The 18,864-nt window shown below is 57.5% G+C and overlaps 1 protein-coding gene and 1 long non-coding RNA gene across 8 annotated transcripts in view; one reads left to right on the top strand and one right to left on the bottom strand.

Moving 5' to 3' along the window:
- The window catches only part of CYTH1 (cytohesin 1), a 79,552-nt gene that overhangs the window by 26,884 nt on the left and 33,804 nt on the right, over nucleotides 1-18,864 (top strand). For 2 of the 3 annotated variants that reach the window (XM_013054355.2, XM_013054356.2), the window contains exon 1: nucleotides 11,466-11,595. The exons of the other annotated variant lie outside the window; for it this stretch is intronic. In XM_013054355.2, the coding sequence (XP_012909809.2) occupies nucleotides 11,565-11,595 (31 nt within the window). In that variant the 5' untranslated portion in view covers nucleotides 11,466-11,564. Of the gene's footprint in view, nucleotides 1-11,465; nucleotides 11,596-18,864 lie in introns of those variants that run through there. 3 annotated transcript variants of the gene reach the window in all.
- On the bottom strand, nucleotides 4,840-11,379 carry LOC106005454. 5 transcript variants are annotated; one of them, XR_006608310.1, is made up of 4 exons: nucleotides 10,619-11,378; nucleotides 9,466-10,463; nucleotides 9,147-9,189; nucleotides 4,840-8,588 (listed from the first exon to the last, which is right to left on the bottom strand). It is a non-coding gene; the product is annotated as an uncharacterized LOC106005454 (long non-coding RNA). The 5 variants fall into 5 exon arrangements; XR_006608312.1 differs by having other exon boundaries at nucleotides 4,840-9,192; nucleotides 10,619-11,379; XR_006608309.1 differs by having other exon boundaries at nucleotides 4,840-9,189; nucleotides 10,619-11,376.

The raw sequence follows: 18,864 nt of genomic DNA on the forward strand, positions 1-18,864 counted from the left end.
GATCTGTACGGTCCAGTATAGGAAAATTTCCAAGACCTATTAATGCAAAAAAATAACTTACAGAAAAGTACATATTAGCTAACGTTTGTTGGGTGAGCCCTGAACAAGGACTTGTATGTTTCGTGTGACTCCGAGAAACAAACAGGGTTTTGGAGGGCCGGGGTGGGGGGGTTAGGTGAGCCTTATGGTGGGCATTCAGGAGGGCACGTCTTGCACGGAGCCCTGGGTGTGGTGCCTAAACAATGAACTTTGGAACACACACACACACACAAATTAATTTTTTACAAAAAGGCTTAAGATTAAAAAAATTAATTTGTTGTGATGCATAAACAATGAATCTTGGTGCACTGAAAAAATAGAATTAAAAAGAGACAAGAATTTTAGAAAGATAATAATACTAAAATAATAACAAAGTAAGTTTGGTATATTCTGCCTTCCGTGAGATGACCCTTTTGTTGTGTTTAAAATACTTAGGGTGATCGTTGCATGTGTGTGCTTTATTTCTCGAGCAGTTTTTTTTTTTTTTTTAAAGATTTTATTTATTTATTTGTAAGAGAGAGAGAGAGTGAGAGCAAGCACAGGCAGACAGAGTGGAAGGCAGAGTCAGAGGGAGAAGCAGGCTCCCTGCAGAGCAAGGAACCCGATGTGGGACTCGATCCCAGGACGCTGGGATCATGACCTGAGCCGAAGGCAGCTGCTTAACCAACTGAGCCACCCAGGCGTCCCTCGAGCAGTTTGTTTTGATGAAAACACGGAGCCTGGAATTCAGCCTTTAGGGAGCTGTGCCGACTGGTTTACAGCCGGGGTTCCTACTCCTGTTTCAGGAGAGGTGCTGTCATTTGGGCAACGTGAGAGGTCAGGGAAATGCTTGCCTTCCAGGCTACCCGTTTCTGTTTACGGTGGGCAGCGTGTGTCCCATGGGGTGGGGGCGCTCACGGAGAGCCGCGGGAGGACCCCCATCGGGCGTGGTCTTGGCGGGCCAGGTGGCTGTGGCTCCTGTCGGGCTCCTGGGTCCAAGGCCTGCCTTGTCAGGAGATGCAGGTGAGGGGGTGGTGGTAGGAGTGGCCCCTGCTCTGCTCCAGGGTTAGTTTCATGCTGAAAAGAGATCCTGTTTTTCTGTGAAAGTTTCAGTGTTTCTTTGCAAACTGATACATGCTTTTTACAATTCCCTGGTTAATTACGAGCATTAGCCTGTGTCCCTTCAGTCCACATGGCAGACCCTCCCGGGCCCCGCAGGCTCTGGGCCTGTTCCCAACTTTCTACCTTCAAACCTGCTTTGACTGCGTCTGTTTTTCATGCAAACTTCTCTCCAGGTAGGTTTCCGGCTGGGAAGGGAAGTGCAGCCCTGCCCACACAGCTCTTTGTTCTGCATGCTGGGTATAAAATCCGCTTCAGAAAAATACCCGGGGAGAGGATCTGTTCAGTGGAGGGGGCTTGTTTGGGGGCCAGACCCTTGGAAGGAGGAGACAGCGTGGTGTGAGCGCGGAAGTGCAGGTAGGCCTCTGCGGCCGTGGGCTTCTTGTGGCGGGGAGAGCCAGGAGAGCCAGGCCTCCCAGGGCCTCTGGCTGAGCGTGCCCTTCCTCTCCCGGAGAGCGCCCCCTCACCCCGACAGTGGCCAGTGTCTGTGTCCGGACCGTGGTCCGGGGTAGTGCTGGACTGGACCCTCCCCAGGCCTCAACACCAGAGAATGCCACGGGGATTTTCCAGAAGGCCGCCGCACTCGCGTGCCTGCCCAGTGCCCTCATTCTCCCCTCCGCTCCCGCGCTGACCTTTGCCGTGCTCCCACGAAGAGCTTGGAGGGCCCGGTTTCCATGGGCGAGTCCTTAGCATGCCACTGCTGCCGTCCCCTGCATCCTCCCGGGCCCTGTCACGTGTCCAGGGAGGCACCGTGTCCTCCTGCGAGCCCCCGGCCCATAGCTAGAGCGTGTACCGTGCAGGCCAGCGGGCGCTGAGTGGACACTGGTAAAGCCTCGAGCCTTTTTCGAGGATCCTTGTTTTGAGAACTAAGGATCGATGGGTGTGAGTCGCTAGAAGACGGGCAGCTTGTCCGAGCAGGTTAGGCTGACTCAGGTTACTGGGGAGCGCAGGCTCGTCACCGAGAAGTGGCCGGTTCCTTGGTCCTGCTGCAGTGGTGCAGTGAACCCCGTGAGTCACCCAGTGAGGGACAGGGAGGGGGGCGTCCAGAGAGGAAAGTGACTGTGCTTCGTGCGTCACTGAACTGTAGAGAAGAGAGGCCCGTCCACGGTCTTTGTTCGGGGCATGTTGTCCCTACAGCTCAGATCTGTTTTCTCAGCGATGCCCATGACGACCGCTGAATTTAGTGCTTTCACCTGCTGTGCCGGTCCGTACGCGTGCTCCTGGTTCCCTCCGGTCGCCTGTCACCCCGCTTTCCAGTGTGCTAGTGCCTGTACGGTCTGTCCTGTGTGTCATGCGTCTGTGTGGTCTACCTCCGTCCCTTAAAGTTCCCACTGGCTAGCACCTGTTCCCACAAAGGTGCCGCGTGTGGACAAAGGGCAAACCCATTGTAATATTAAGAAAACCGTTTCAGAAAGTAAGAGAAGTACTGGTGAATATCAGCAGGGCATGGGCCACCCTCCGCAGAACATGAATTTCCTCTTTTCCCCCATATTCAAAGGACAACGGAATTTACTGGCGAAAAGGGCCACTTGTAAACCTTTGAGCAGGTTCCTCACGGAGCCAGCAGAGGGCAGCACACACGGCACTGAGCGCGTCCGTATTTTTTACTTTATTTTAAAAGGCGTCTAAGACTCCTAGGCGGGCTACTTCCCGTCCAGCTGGCGGCGTCTCCCGTCTCATCTGCGAATCGCACCGTGGCGCCTCGGTCTTTGCAGAGGGTGAGGACTCTGGGTGGCATCGTGGATACCGTCACGTTTTTATTTTCCCGGGTATCCCTGACGCGTTTCCAACCGTCTCCCGGGCCGGTGAGGTTGGGGACCGTGGCTGCGGAGTGCCACCGCCACCAGAAAGTGCAGGGTCCTTTAGCTGGGGTTCCAGGGCCGCTGCCACCCGCCCCCTCCCCGAGAGCGGCGCGACCCGGGTGTGGGTGCTCGGCTCGAGGGCTCCGCGTGGCTGTCTCGGGAACGCGTCCACCCCCTTCTCAGGAAAGGGTTCGCGGAAACTCACGGCCGTGCCGTTTGTTTCAGATTTAAGGCATTTTAGGACACCGATGATGGATTTTCTTTACACAGAAAGTAAGGTCAGACTTTGTGAAAAATGGAACTTTTCTTTTCTACAAAAGTTAACTCTTCTTGGAAAAAAGGGAAATTTGAATCGCGCATGATAGAGCGCGGAAGGATATGGTTTGCATCGGGCTTTTACCATGTATCCCTGATTGATTGTGCCTTTTTCTTTCGGTAATAAAAGCACCAAAAAAAAAAGTGCTACAAATTCTGCCTCCCAGAGGCCCCTCTGGGCAAATCCGCTAGGGACGGCCCTGCCGCCGCGTTCACCTGCGTGCCGGTCCGTACGCGCGCCCGTCGGGCTCGTCGGGCTCGTCGGGCTCGTCGGGCTCGTCGGGCTCGTCGGGCTCGTCGGGCTCGTCGGGCTCGTCGGGCTCGTCGGGCTCGTCGGGCTCGTCGGGCTCGTCGGGCTCGTCGGGCTCGTCGGGCTCGTCGGGCTCGTCGGGCTCGTCGGGCTCGTCGGGCTCGTCGGGGAATGGCCGTGCTCTTCCCGTTCTCCGTTGCGCGTCTTCGCAGCGCGCACGTATCTTCTCTGTCCTCAGCCTTCTATTTTTTGGCAAGGTCTGTTCATGTCTGTGAGGAAAACCAGTACACATCCGCGGTTTTTTGTTTTTAATACGGAACGCTTCACGACTTCGCGCGTCATCCTGGCGCAGGGGCCGTGCTCGCTGCCCGTCCCGGTGTTGAGCGCGAGTGCTGCGACGCGAGTGCCCAGCCCGCGCGCTTCAGGTGCCCGAGCAGGAGTGGCCTCCTGGAGCCGCAGGATTTCGGGGCGCCCGCGCGTTTCCTTGTGCGAGGACTCGTGGCGTTGTCACTCCGCAGCCGGCACACGGCTGCGCGCCTGGGAGTTTGAGGACCCGCCCGAGGCTGCGTGCCCCGGGCCGCGCTCCCCCCGGTGGGTCCCAGCTGCGGAGGAGGGGCCGGCGGAAGCAGAACCCCGCACCCTCCCTCCCAGCGGGGCTGCGGGGCTCCGAGGGCCTCTGCGCCTGGAGACCAGCCGGGAGGCTGGAAACTGGAGGGCGGGCGGGAGGTGTTCGAGGCGGGCCCGTGGGCTCTCCGGTCTCCTGTCCGTGTCTCGCAGCAAGGCCATGTCTCTTCCACTCTTGGTAGAACATGAGGGTTTGATGTCTGAAGAGGCTGTGGCACACGGTGAGTGTCGGTGCGTGTCGGTCCGTGTGGGCGGCCCCTCCTGCCTCCCTCACCTGGCAGCCCGGATGCTGCCGGCCAGGTGTGTAGCCCACACAGCCCAGGTAGGAGATCGGACAGTGGTTTTTCAGGCTAATACGACAAAGAACACATAGAGCCTCTCGTGTATTACTGCTTTATTGTTTTATTTATTTATTTACTTATTAATATTCATTTTTTTTTAAGATTTTATTTATTTATTTGACAGAAAGAGTACACAAGTAGGCAGAGAGGCAGGCAGAGAGAGAGGAGGAAGCAGGCTCCCCGCTGAGCAGAGAGCCCGATGTGGGACTCGATCCCAGGACCCTGAGATCATGACCTGAGCCGAAGGCAGCGGCTTAACCCACTGAGCCACCCAGGTGCCCCATTAATATTCATTTTTAAAGATTCCATTTATTTATCTTTGAGAAGTACAGGGAGAGAGCACAAGCAGAGGGGCGAGGGAGAAGCAGACTCCACGCCGAGCAGGGAGCCCGACTCAGGGCACTGTCCCAGGACCCCGGGCTCATGACCTGAACTGAAGGTGGACTCTTCACCGACGGAGCCCCTAAGGCGCTCCTCCGTTACATTATTTTACAGTGAGGCCCAGCACCCCGCAGGCCACAACCACCACACCCCACTTCTGATCAGGTTGTTGGCATGGAGGAGCCAGCGATGTGGAGAAACAGCCTGTGTTTACCCGACATTTAAGAATTACCCTCACCATTAAACAGGAGAACAAAGCAAGTAGAAGAAAAAGTGTTTGAGGAAAGACATCCTGGGAGAACACTTAAAAGCCTCGTGCTTAGGAGTCTTAGATGTGATATCGACAAAGCAGGAATAGGATACTATGCAAAAGGAACATTCAGAGATTAAGAGGGACTTTGTGCAAATTAAAAACGGCCCAAAGAAAACAGTACAAAGGCTAAAAGATGAAGTAGAGTGCCATCCCAGTGCTGGCGGCCGTGACAGCATCACACATGGGGCGGCACGGCTCTCCCAGAGCCAGGAGGGGGTCCGAGCTGGGCCCTCCGTCAGTGCTTTCTGCTCAGAGCTCCCTCCTGAGCTCGGGGCACGCTGTCATCCTGCCGTGTGCTCTCAAGGTACAAGGGCAGCCCGCTGGCCCTTTCCGGCCGCCAGTCCCGCGTGTGCGGCTGCTCCCTCCCACGCTGGTCTTCTCCCGTGGGCCTTGCCTCCAGACGCCAGCAGCTCAGGGTTTCAGCACACAAACATTCAGGCCGTTGCAAGAACACTTCACGAGGAGACGAAAAGTAGGAGTGAAAAGATAAAAATTAAAAGATCCACAGTGGAGGTCCAGTTGTCCGACGGAAATTGCACGGTGAGAGCCGAGAAAAAGGACAGGACATCAAAGATTCCGAGACTTTAGACTTGGGGGCTCTGCCTATGGGCTAGCACGGTGCATGCGGATGCACCCACACCTGGACACCTTGTTATCACCCAGCGCCGAGGGTAAAGACCCGGAGAGCTGTCTGAGCAGGAAAAAGATCCCATAGAAAATTCTGGGAGTCAGAATGGCACCGTCACTAACAGCGCGCTGTGGGGACGGAGGACGGGACGCCTTTGCCACCGTGAGGAAGTGATGTTAGGGTGCAGGTGTGTCCAGCCAGAGGAACAGGGGTGTTTCCGGACACACAAAATCCAGAGCAGGGATGGAAACCCACCGCTCCACGTGCGTTCTCTGGTAGTTACAGAGGATACGCTCCAGCAAAGGAGAAGGGACCTGGAAACATGGAGTCAGAGACCGGGGGCAGCGTTTGGGAAGCGCGGAAGGACTCACCAGGGTGCCGGGGTGAAAGCAGCAAGGCCAGGTGGGGGAGGGGCGCGGGGATTGGGGCGGGCTTTTGGCCGCTTGCTCCTGCGGACAGTCTCATCCGTTGGTGCCGAGAGCCAAGCGCACAGAGGCAGAAGAGACCCTTCACGGCATCCTGTGCTGATTGTAATCATAGTAGGTTGTACCGCTAGGCTGTGAGCAGTGTTTATGGGAGTAGTAAGTACTGATTGAGCCCCAAGTTGACATGTAACCATCCCGGCGTGCGCCGTGTGTGGGGGGGTGGGAGGCGTAGCGTCCAAGCAGAGTCTTCAGCTTGCACGACAGGCCGTGGATGTCCAGAACTGGAGACTCGGGAGCGAAGGGTGTGCGTGTGTCATTGGGAAGCGGGGAGGTGAGGCGCGGAACAGAGAGCTGACAGGGCTGCCTCTGCGGAGCAGGATGCGACCGTGGCAGGGGTACCGTTGGGCAGGAAGCTGTGGGTTTCTGTTTTAAGCCATCGGTATTATTTTTCTTTTATGTGATGTGTGCATGTTATTTTGGTTAAAGAAGAAAAGCCAGGCACGAGAGGAAGAGAAGAACCTGGACGGGCAGCAGGGTCCCATTACGGAGGGTCTTGACAGCGACGAGGAGCTGAGACTTTAAGGCAGCTGATGGGGCTGTGCCGACGCGAGGAGAGACTCTTGGCAGTTTGTGGTTTGCTGGGGGGGCCCCGCACCCCGGCCTCTGCCACCTGCCCTTCTCCGTCCTGCCGGGCTGGAGGCTGCCTGGGCTGGACTGCGTCTGCAGGCTGCTGTGCCCTGTGGCCCCCGCTGGGTTTGTCCAGAGGCTTGGAGGGTCAAAGGAGGAAGAGGTCAAGGTGTTTTCTCCCTGCCAGGTAGCTGAGGGTTAGCTGAGCCCTGTCCCTAGCCCTTCCCTGTCCCCAGCTGAGGGTTAGCTGAGCCCTGTCCCTCCTCTGCAGCCAGCCACCTCCTCCCGCAGGCCTAGCCTTGGTCGGGAGGCCCTTGCTAACCCTGGGGAGCTCCACCACTGAGTCGCCCCAGACTGCACCGTGACTTCTAGACAGTCTGTCAGTGGGCTCCCCAGGCTCCCACCTGGAGTGTACTCTGTCTCCTCGGGGTTATGCCTGATGACGTGGGTATCATGCTGAGAAAAAACTTGCCGTGGAACGTTACATGAACACTCATGCACATTTTCACCTTGTGTCGCTTTAAACCATTTCACGTTTGCATGCTCTTACCTGTCACCGGAGAAGATGAGGCTGGGGTACAGGATTAAGGCTGTTTAAGGTATTTTATTCACTGAAAATATAAAATGCCTACATCAGAACACCTGCAATCCAAACACCCTTCTGTGTGGTTTTGAAGATTTTATTTTTTTATTTGACACAGAGAGAGGCAGAGGGAGAAGCAGACTCCCTGCCTAGCAGAGAGCCTGATGCAGGACCCAATCCCAGGACACTGGGATTATGACCCGAGCTGAAGGCAGATGCCCAACCGACGGAGCCCCCCCAGGTGCCCCTCTTCTGTGTGACTTTGAGTAGTTATAAAGTGTTGTTTTTCACTTTGTTGGTTTAATGCTGATGGGGACCCTGGGCCAGTAGCTCTGCCTCCTGTCTCTTGCGACGCCTCTGAGGCCTAGGTGACTCTCCTGCTTTTGTAGCCTGCTGTTCTCCTAAGGACTTCACAGTGTCCTTTGAACTTGGGCACAGCTTCTGCTGAAAGAGCTGCGCTACAATCCTGCCCACTCTCTTCAGGATTGAGGCCGTCGCTGGGCCTGGTGATGATTTGCCTCCGTTAGCCAGGAAGGCCCGGGTTATGCCCGCTGGCCGACGGGATTGCAAGAGGCACCTGTCTGAGATCTGAGAAATGTCCCAAGATCTGGACGATAAGTTACGATGTCACTTTCCTTAAGAGCAAGTCAAGCATATAATTTGGTGGTTTAGTAGCTAACCTGTTTTAAGGAACTGGAGACGTGCCTCTTCAGTCGGAACTTCTTTTTTTAACAGTGTTCCTTGTTGCACAGGCTTTGGAAGAGGATAGTGGTGCAGGAGGCAGTGTGGCGCCCCGCCTGCTGGGCCCCGCCGTGCTCCCGGCAGCTCACAGAGCGGGACAGGCACCTGGTCCGAAGGGGGCCCACTGTCCCTACACAGGGATGGTGGATACGGTGTGCGCCGTTTACAGTCCCCATCTCGGGACATGAACTGGGCAGCGTGGCGGGGCGTGCGGCAGTGCGGAGTGAGGCAGCCTGTGAGTCGCGAGGTCCAGGACCAGAGAGCCGGCTGAGGCACGCCCTGTGCCGTGGGGCAGGGACCCTGTTGGCGGCCTGCCACCTGGAAGATGGCATCCGGATTCTTCCGCCTGCCCAGACCAGGGGGTTCGGGCCATCCTTGGCTTCTTTCACCCACGATCCATTGGCAAGTTCCTGGCTCTGCCCTAGAGTAGAACATGAATCCGATCGCTTTCTGCATTAAGGGGCCGTCATCTCTTACCCGGAAGACTGGGGTACCGCCCCCCGCTGGCTTCTGGCCTTGCTGCCCTGCAGGCTGTTCCTAGCTCTCGTCACAAATGAAGTCAGGCCCTTCCTTCCGTCCCAGCCCCGGGAAGTGGCTTCCCATCTCCCCACAGTGGAAACCAGTCGTTAAAGTAGCCACCGAGGCCCTCGGCAAGCCCTCCTCACACCCCACCCCGCCCCCCGGCCTTGCCTTCACCTCCGGCTGCCCTTGGCTGTGCTTCAGCTGCGCTGGCCAGGAGCAGCGGCCAGCCCTGACCACGCGCTCCGCCCCGAGCCCACATAGCATCTCTCTTCCAACATACGTGGGTTTTGCTGCTCGCTGCCCTGCCCTCCCCAGCTCCCAGTGCAGTGTAAGCATCCCGAGGGCAGGTGCCGTGGCCATGTGGTGCACCTCCGGTCCCCGACACGCCACGGGCTGCCCGACACTCTGCGTGCTCAGTAAGTGCTGAGAGAAGCCGGTGGAGGAAGAGACGACAGACCTGCTTGTAACACGGAGGCTTCCATAAGGCAGAGATTCCACACCTGCTGATAAAAACAAGTGACAGGTTGTGAGAAAAGGTTGGAGCATTTAATAAAAAATAATTCGTAATCTGCAAGCCAAACAGGAAAGATAATCAAGAGGAGAATAGGTCAAGGATATGACTGAGCTGTTCACAAAAGAGGAGATACCACAGACTCTTGAAAGAATCATCCGCACCACCGGTCATCAGGTCAGTGTAGACCCTAGCCACTGAGAAGCCATTTTTCGGCGGTCAGACTCGCAGAAATGAAGTCTGTCCTGTCAGGGCAGTGGCACACCTGGGCAGTGTCTGAAGGTGTGTGTGTCCGTGCCCGGGGCCAGGCCGGCCTGCCTCTGGCCGTCGGCTCCAGAGAGACGCTCCGCTGCTCCACAGTCGTGGGAAGTAGAAAGGACCCGGCCTCCTCAAAGCTGGGATTGGCATCAGAGACCGGCCCTAGCACCAGAGACAGAAATGCTGATTTGGGAGTCATTAGACTTAGATTTTGAAATGGGGCTGGAGGGGACTTGGCCTGGCCCTCGTTATGGGAGGGGGCGCGGGGGAAAAAGTGTTAATTCTGATTTTGAAGTATTAAACTAAAGGCAAGGAGTTGGGTCTCTGTCACTTGCCTCCGCAGAACAGAGTGGTTTTTAAAAATATGTTTTGTCTCTTTATTTATTATTAGGCAAGAGGGGTAAGTGTGGGCTGAGGCCACTGCCCTTGAGGCACCTGTGGCCACGTCCAGAGCGTGGCTGGTGTCTTGCTGTAGATGTGCATTTCTACCTGCAGCGCGGCCCGGGCTTCAGGACAGCAGGTCCAGGCCTCGTGCACACCTGCTGTGAGAGGGGCCCCCACAACCAGGACCAGTGAGGGGAGGGGGGCTCAGGGGTGCTGCGGGGGAGCCAACAGAGCGGGGACCCTGTGGCCAGACTTCAGGCAAGTCATGTGATGCCTCTGGGCCTCGGTGTCCCTTCCACGGATCAGGGCCAAAGAGAAGTCCTCACAGGGTGCTCTCGGGGTTCCGGTAGTCGGCCGTGGGCACAGGTGAGCATCCAGGAAACGCGGCTACAGCAGAGATGTCCTAAGCACACGCTTGAGAGAAGTGACTGAGGCAAGGACCCTGTGATCCCTCCCATGAACATGTAGAGGGAGTAGTGAGAGCCGGTGGCCGGCCTCAGCACGTGTGCTCCGAGGACCGTCAGAGACTCGCCAGACTGTGTGCACGTGGGCGGTGAGAGTGGCAGGAGAACTTGAAACCGCTTCAGAGTCTTCCAGTCCGGCATTGGCTAAATACCCGGTCTATACCATGGATAATAAAAAATGCGATAAGTCTCCATTTACAGTCATGGAAAAGTGTCGTTGTGAAAAAGGGCAGGTTATAAGATAGCACATAAAATATACAATTTTTGTTTCTCTTTGTATTTCTCTATCGATACATATTGATGCCTACTTACATAGTCTCTCTTGAGGTCGTGTAAGTACATCTTGAGAGAGAAATACGTCTCGTGTGTTATATAACGTAATTATTACACGTATCACATGTAGGATCTGTGGAGGCATAAAGGTATATTTGCAGACGTGTGTACACACAGAGCGAGGCTGAGACAGAGTGAGAGTATAGTACACAGAACAGAAGTCTGGAACAATACAAGTAACCTCTACCAGAATTTCACCAGGGGTCATCCCTGGGTGATGGGATTAATAAGGCTTTCCCCCTCTTACTCGTTAATCTGATTTCAACAGCAAACATGCTTCGTGAGTGGAAGTATGAGGAGACGAGCAGTTTGGTACGACACCGTAGAAACAGAACGGAGGTAAAATCAGACTTGTATTGGCAACACTGCCCTTAGCTTTTCCTTGCTGTTCTGCCTCTGACATCTGCCTTCTCCTGTTAGCCTGTGACCTCACGGCATACCGGCATACCGGAACGATTGCCATCTCTTAGTCATTCTCCTCGGAAGTGTGCTCTCAGGGCGCTGGGAGCGCCGGGACTTGCCGCGGTTCTGTTCTAAGCGAGTGCTCGCAGAGGGAAGGGAGAGGGGACAGCTGGCTGTGTCCCGTGCTCCGGCTGGATCTGAGGAGGGACGGCGGGTGCCGCCGCGGACTCCTCGGCCCGAGCCCGAGCCGGATCCAGGGAGGAGGCGGTTAACTCCTCCTCGGAAGCTCCCTGGGCCCCACTTCAGGAACTGGGCGGCGGCCGTGACGCCTCAGCCGGGGAAGGCTCATTGGCTCCGCAGTTCAGGAAGGAGCGCTGAGCTGTCCCGGAGGCGGCAGTGACCGAGGCCGGCAGGTGTTCCAGGCCCCACCCAGCCCCCCTGCCCCCGCCCAGGGAAACGTCGTCGGGTGCCCCTTAGACGAACAACTCCGGGCACCGTCAGGGTCCTGCTGGGCTGGGGGAAGATGGTCCTGCAAGCCCCCGGGGAGGACGATGGTGAGTCTGGGTCTCGCCTAGGCGCCTGCAGTGGGGGTTGCGGCTGTCCCCATCCAGCGGGACATCCTGTGATGACAGTTTTATTGCCTTGTGGGGAGGAGCGGCCCCCAGACTCGGGGTTTTCCCTCACTGTTCTCGGGAGAAGGACTGGAGGGTCGTGAGTGGTTCGGGGGCGAGGCCTGCGTGGGGCTGCGTGTGACTCCGTGTGTTTCACCCAGAGCAGGGCCCCCGCCCGGCCCCCAGCGCTGCTCTGCGGGGCCTGCGTCCTAGCGCGTGTGTCCGTGTGTCCGTGCTCCCCGGCTCTGAGTGACAGTGGCCCCGGGCTCTAGGGTCGCCGCGCCCCGACCGAGGGCCACGGTGAAAAGCGCGGGCGTCAGAGCACGGCAGGGGCAGCCGCCGGTAGGGGTGCGACGAGGGGTGGGAACATGCAGAGCTCGTGGGACCTTCCTCGTTCGGTGTCGCTGGGGACTGCGGGGTCCGTGGCGTCTGTGGACGTCCTTCATCCTCTCGGCGCCCTCACGGCACCCACACGGCACCCAGGGAGGCTCCGAGGGAGGGGGTGACACAGCTGAGGGCCCCGGAAGAGAGCTGGGGAGGGGAGCCCTGCGGGGCCGGGGTTCCGACTGCGGAGCGCGGCATGTTGCGCGTGGACGCGTCTGTGTCTGGTGACGCCCGCGCTAGGTGGCAGCGCGTTGCCGCCGCCGGAGGGCAGCGAAGTGGATGCTGCTTTGTCGTTGGTGACGAATGCAGGGAAGCTGGAGATAAACACTGCACTCTCTTTCAAGGTAGGTTTTGAGAAAGTTGGAACAAGTTTTGGGGCCTTTTTCTGCTTTTCCTTACCTGGGTCACCACACAGTACATTTCCAGGTTTCACCTGAGACGGCTCATGCCGGACCGGACCCGCGGTGACTCGGAAAGCTGCAGCGTGTGGGGGAGGCTGGGGGGGGCGCGGAGGGGCTCGTGGTAATCCCTCTGCGCGGGAGGGGGCCGTGAGGAGAGGCGGTTCTGTGTGAGCGCTGCACCCCTGCAGGAGGTGATCTAGCTGCCAGGCAAGTCCATGGTCGCCAGGGTCTCTCGTGGGAAAGGAACAGGTCACTTTACTGATGATTTGAGACAGCGGGTGTGAGCTGGCCCAGGCACACCATGACTTTGGTCACCGTGCCGCATGCTCCCTCATGTCCTGCGGGCCTTCCCGACAGGGGGGCTGGCCTCAGGCTCCCAAGGACCCCACTGAAGAGTCCCTCGAGAGGCTGACTCAGGGGGTCCTGTGTCATCAGTGTCCAGCTGTCCCAGAGGCCCTAACGTCCAGCATGCACGGCTCACGGTGTGGTGAGAGTGGGGTGCCGTTTTGGGGCTGGGGACTTAGAGCTCGGGGTTCAGAGATAGGGTTCACGGGCAGCTTTGTTTGGAATGAGTCACCTTCAGGAACTGCCGGCTGCTCTCGTCACCCTCACCCCTCCCAGGGGCACTCCGTCCTGTCCTCTGGGACTCCAGAGTCCAGCGCAGCTGCCCTTTCAACTGCCGCTAAAACAGGTCCCTACGGATCCCGAGGGGATGCAGCAGCGGCTCTGGGCAGGCATGAGAGTGAAGGGAGCGGACGGACTTGGCTCTGGCAGGTCCCCAAGACCCCAGGGCAGAGAGGGAAGTGTCCACGTCATGCCCCTCACAGAGCTGCTCTAGGTCCGCAGGCTCCAAAGAGCACACCTAGGAAAGGGTAAGTGGGGGGTTGTGTCTCAAGAAGGTTTCCTGCCGCGCTAATCTCCGATCCATAACCCAGACGTTACAGATGCTTTTGGCTTCTGTCCTTGTGTGGTCCCTGCGCGCCTGGTTCCCAGCGCAGTGCCGTGCGGGCGAGGAGCGAGCGGCGGCTTCCGCAGGCTGGCTTCCCGTGATCTCGGCCTGTCTCTTCAACGCGTAGTCCCCCTTATTTCGCCCTTGAACCTTTCCTCTGGGCTGGAACCCGGGCTCCCTGGCGTGTGGAACACGAGGCCCTCGCAAGCTGATGCTGGGCTCTCTTCTGGCGCCGGCCAGTCCTGATGTGTCCTGGGTCCTGACCGCAGCTGTGCCCCCAGTCCCCAGGCACCCGGCCACCTCGCCTTCCTGGGTATGTGTGTCGGCGTTGGTCTCTGCTTCTCCATTTGGGGAATCCATTTGTCCTTCCAAGCCCTGGCTCGGAGGCTTGACCTGTCCGAGCTCCTTGGTGTCCCCGCGTGTGCTGCGAATGCCGTGTGAGCGTGGCCCTGGCGGCCGCGGGGGCTGCAGCTCCGGGCCTGCACGCCTCCCCGCCCGCCTTGGTGTTCTGTGCAGGGCAGGGGCCGGAGCCCTTTGAATCCGAGCTCCGAGCTCAGGGCGGTCACATGCAGGTGCTCCGCAATGCTGAGCTGCAGTGAACTTGGTTACTGCGAGACGAGGCACTGAGGGTCCAGGGACTTGGCCGGGGCGTGCGAACGGGGCTGTGTGTGTCATTAGAATGTCCTGCTCAGTGAGTCCTGCCTCCTTGCAAACCGGAGCTAGCAGTGCCACCTCCACCGTCAGGAAGCGTTGGAGTTCATAGCTGGGCTTTGCCGTGCACATAGGAACAGAGACGAAGGAGAAACGGGTTAAGCTGTGAGATTCTATGTGAGTATAAAATCCTATTATTATAGGAAGAGGCGTGGGATAGAACTAGGCAGAGTGCCTCTCCACCAGGATCCTGGGTTCTCGGGTGACCGCAGAAATCCTCCCCTTGCTGTTGACTTATGGCCCGAGCCCATCCTCTTGGCGCAGTCCCGGGACGGGGCCAGCCTTGCGCTGGACAAGCCGCGCAGCGTGGGGTGTGCAGGAAGAGGGAAGGTTGCGGTGCCGGGACTGGAAGTCCGTACTCCCACGGGTACTCCGCGCTCCCTTCCGCGGGGGTTGGGTTTGCATCTTTACTGTGAGGCAGGAGCGCCTCCTGCATCCCGCATCACCGTCTGCCGTGACAGGTGTCCAGGGGACCCGCTCTGGGCTGAATCTCCTAGGCCCTCCTGCGAGCGCACCAGACACAAATGCTCTCAGTGTCGTCGTAAGAGGGTCAGAACTGCCCTTGCCTTTTCTTACAAAGGTGAGCAGAAACGAGGCTCGGGTCCCGCTTCTCTGAAGAAGCGGATGATTGTCTGTGGCCTGAACGAGTTCTGTTATGGAGTCGGAAAGCACCGGCCTGGCTGCCGGCACCCGGGGCCCCAAGTCCCGCAGACAGGTGGGACGTGCAGGTGGCAGGTGGGGTGGTCTCAGCAGCCAGCCCTGGGGGAAAGAAAAGGCAGGTACTGGGGGTCGGTCTTGGCAGGCCCCCCCGGTCTGGGCCTTGAGGGTCCTCATCAGTACACAGAGTGGCTAGTGGGGGCGAGGACATTCCAGTTCTTGTCAACAACACTCTCTCTGGTTCTGGAAGGTTCTCCAGAGTGTGTTTGTGGTGGGGGCTGTAGAACCTGCATGCAGTTTGCTTCTGGTTGAAGGATGGAGGGCCAGACCTTCTGGAAGTGTTTTAGGGTATCAGGGTTTCACGTTTACCCTGCATTTGGACAACCCCCCGGAGGCACATTGTTCTGCCCTCTGCCCCTTTTCTGTTTGTCCTCCACTTGGCTGAGATTTCCATGTTAGAAATAGACTCTTGTCGCTGCTGCTGGCCTCCTATTTGCCCTCCGAGGAGCTGCAGCTGCGACAGTCCGTAAACGCAGTGTGTTCTTGGACTCGGACGGCCTCTGAAGTGACCTGGTCTAGCCCAGTCAGCTCTGCCAGCGAACATCATCACCTTGGCTCCCGGAGGGACATCGGGCTCAGCTGGGAGCTCATGTTCAAGAGCACAGCTAGGGCACAGCCATCTCGTGACCCCCCGCACGCGTCTCCCGAGGATGTGATGTGCCTGGCTCTGTAGAGGCCGGTGACACGCTGGGGGAAGCGGAGACGGGCAGGTCACCTCTGCTGGGGGTTCAGACTCACACCAGTACACCCCGCCTTCCTTAAGAGAAGAAGCTCTTCCTTACTGCACAGCGCTGTCACGGAAGAGCCGGTCAGTGTCTTTTCCTGGTTAGTGGCTTCTCTGCATCTCTTTTCTTTCTGGTATCTGAAGTCTCTGTTCTTCTGTATTTCTGGTAAGAGTTCAGGACACTGATGCAGAGACTTCAGACGGAGTCCCACATACAAAGCCACAGCAGCATGGCGCAGGTACAGTGGGTGCTAAAAGCTTTAGAGCAGGGGCGCCTGGGTGGCTCAGTGGGTTAAGCCTCTGCCTTCGGCTCAGGTCATGATCTCAGGGTCCTGGGATCGGGCTCCCTGCTCAGTGGGGAGCCTGCTCCCCCCCCCAACTTTCTCTCCCTGCCTCTCTGCCTACTTGTGATTTCTGTCTGTCAAATAAATAAATAAAATCTTAAAAAAAAAAAAAAGCCTTAGAGCAGAATCCAAGTGTGTTTTTCCCACAAAGGGCATATTTAGGCATCAATGTGAGTAAATATTTTGGGGTAAATGGCCAGTGGCATTTCCATACATTGTCTGAATAGAAATGTCAACATAAAATGATGTTTTAGGGGCACCTGGGTGGCTCAGTGGGTTAAGCCTCTGCCTTCGGCTCAGGACATGATCCCAGGGTCCTGCGATCGAGCCCCCCGTCAGGCTCCTGCTCCCTCTCCCTCCGCCTCTGCCCCTGCTCGTGCTCTCGCACATAGATAAACAAAATCTTAAAAACAAAGAAACAAAAAAACATCGGAAAAAAAGCTTGGCCTTAGTTGTGGAGCCTGGCACAGAGAGGTAGACCGTGAGGCGACCCCGGCCCTGGTCTCTGAGGAGGGTCCGCGCCCAGCTTCAGGTGCGTCTCTCTCTCCAGTCTGTTGGTGCCCCTGCTGCTCCGTGGTTGCTGGTCACACTGAGGATGTCTTAGAGAATTTTCTAGACCGTCACTCACAGATCAGCTCCTCCTTTCTCGGGACCACGTGGTGTTTAAGTACTTTGTAACTTTCGCAACTTCCGGAGGATGTCGGTTGGGTCAGGTTTTTTTTTTTAAATTTTTAAATGTTTTATGTTTTATGAACATATAATATATTTTTATCCCCAGGGGTACAGGTCTGTGAATCGCCCGGTTTACACACTTCACAGCACTCACCAAAGCACATACCCTCCCCAATGTCCATAACCCCACCCCCTTCTCCCAACCCCCTCCCCCCAGCAACCCTCAGTTTGTTTTGTGAGATGAAGAGTCTCTTATGGTTTGTCTCCCTCCCGATCCCATCTTGTTTCGTTGATTCTTCTCCTACCCCCTTAAGGGTTGGGTCAGTTCTTAAACGGAAGTGCTGAATGGACAGGTCCGTGGCTTTTGAGCTTTGGTACAGCAGAAGGACGGTGCCGGGTTACACGCCCCTGGCCGCTCGTGTGCCCCCCACGCCCTTGTCAGGGTCCCCCATGTCATCAGACGTTTAATTTCTGCCCGACTGTTGGGGAGCAGTATGGTATGCTGTTAATTGGCGTGTTTTAAATTCTCTGTTTCTAGAGAGTTCAGGCATTTTTCCGTGTCAGGCCGTCTATATTTTTCTGGAGCATCTGCCTCCATGTCCTTTGCCGGTGGTGTCGGTCTTCGTCTGCCTGGGCTTCCCGCTGCTCCTTGGGGACTGAAGAATGACCCCTGGCGCCTGCTTCTGTGTTTGCTGTCCCCGGCTGTTGGCCTTTAGCTGGTCGGGCTCCGTTTCCACCCAGAAGCTTTTCGTCTTCCTGCGGGAGACAGGCTGTCTGAGATGGTGACCGGAGTCATCCGTGCTTTATGCTAGAACTGGGATGGTTTCCTTCTCTACGTTCAAGTCCGTGGTTCGGCTGGAATTGATGCTGTGGTAAATGAGCTGGGCGTCCGCCGCGTCTCCCCCGGTGACTGGCTGGCTTGTTGCCCCACCGCCAGGGGTTGGCAGCACACTTCTCTTTACATTTGTTTCTGTTTGTCATTTCTTCCCGAGACTGTGTGACCCGAGGCGCTGCCAGGTGGGTCAGCGTCTCTCGAATGTCCCTTGTGCTGTCCCCTGTCACCGAGCCTCATGGGTCAGCCTCCAGGAGCGACTCTCTCATGGCACTTTTTTTCTCTCTCATGCTTTTCTGGACTATCTGTGTATAAACTTCTTCATTAGAACTTTATTATTACTTCATTTGTGTCATCTCTGTAAAAATCTCGTTGGAGATTTTTTAGGACCTGTGACATACAGACACCGGGGAGAGACCTCTCCCTGCTGGGGTCTTCCCGCCTCCGCTCAGGTCTCCCTTGGTTTTCCTGGTGACTCTGTCCTGCCTGTGTGAGAGGCTGGCCCTGCCACATGCTGGCTCTGGGGGTTTGGGGCTTGGGGGTAGAAGACAACTGGTCCAGAGAAGCCAGTCACAACGGAATCTGCAGGGCGACCAGGAGGCGGGGATCTGTTTACTAGAGGGACAAGTGCCACCGGAAACCTTCCCAGTGTCAGGGGTTCACAGGCAAAGCCCCCACCCCCACGGATCACATCTCCTCCCGAGCTCATCCTGGAGAAGGAGAGGTGCCAGCCGGGGTCTCGAGGGCAGAGACCGAGGCACCGACCTTCGGCGTCTCCTGCTGCCGCCTCCCTGCGGTGCTGCTCCCGGCTCGGCCGTGCCCTATGCCGAGGGCAGGAGGTGCAGAACCCCGAGAGCAGCCTCTCAGAATGCAAGGCCTAGGGCGCTGGGCCTGCGCTGGTGCTAGGAGGGGCCCCGTCCCCGCGGCCAGGCCTCGGTGCCTGCCCCAGCTGCGGCCCGCCCGTGAGCGGCCCCCGCGACCGGCCAGGACGCAGCAGGTGGGTGCCCAGCCCGGGGCCGCCTCCCTTCCTCGGCTTCTCTCAGACTTCGGGAAGCCTTCTCTGGACCCCGGGCAGCTCCAGTAAGGGTCGGTGTCTGGTTCTGGGAACCAGGTTCTCCCACTTGGGGCTTGGAGGAGACACTGCTCCTCTCTCAAGAGGTCTGCAGGCCCTTCTCCGTGGACAGAGGTCAGTCTTCGCCTCTCGCAAGAAGTGGTTATGCTTTAGCTTTTACTAAAGAAAAATAAAGCACGTCTCAGTGTCAGGAATGGAGTACAGCTGTTGATGCTCTGCGCCCCAGTTGCCATGTGCCAGGAAGGGGGGTTGAGACCCGGGCTCTCTGTCCACTGTGCGTGCTGGGGCGTGGCGCTTTGCCTAGGTCCGCTGGGGCTTGGCAGCGCCTCCGGCCGAGGATTAGCACACTTGGGCCCTTGACGAGTTGAAGTATAGGAATTTACCTCCGATGACCGAGTAAGTGGTG

This window comes from Mustela putorius, unplaced genomic scaffold, assembly GCF_011764305.1.
Source record: "Mustela putorius furo isolate JIRA1106 unplaced genomic scaffold, ASM1176430v1.1 tig00000873_pilon_pilon_pilon, whole genome shotgun sequence".
In the NCBI taxonomy this organism is placed as follows: domain Eukaryota; kingdom Metazoa; phylum Chordata; class Mammalia; order Carnivora; family Mustelidae; genus Mustela; species Mustela putorius.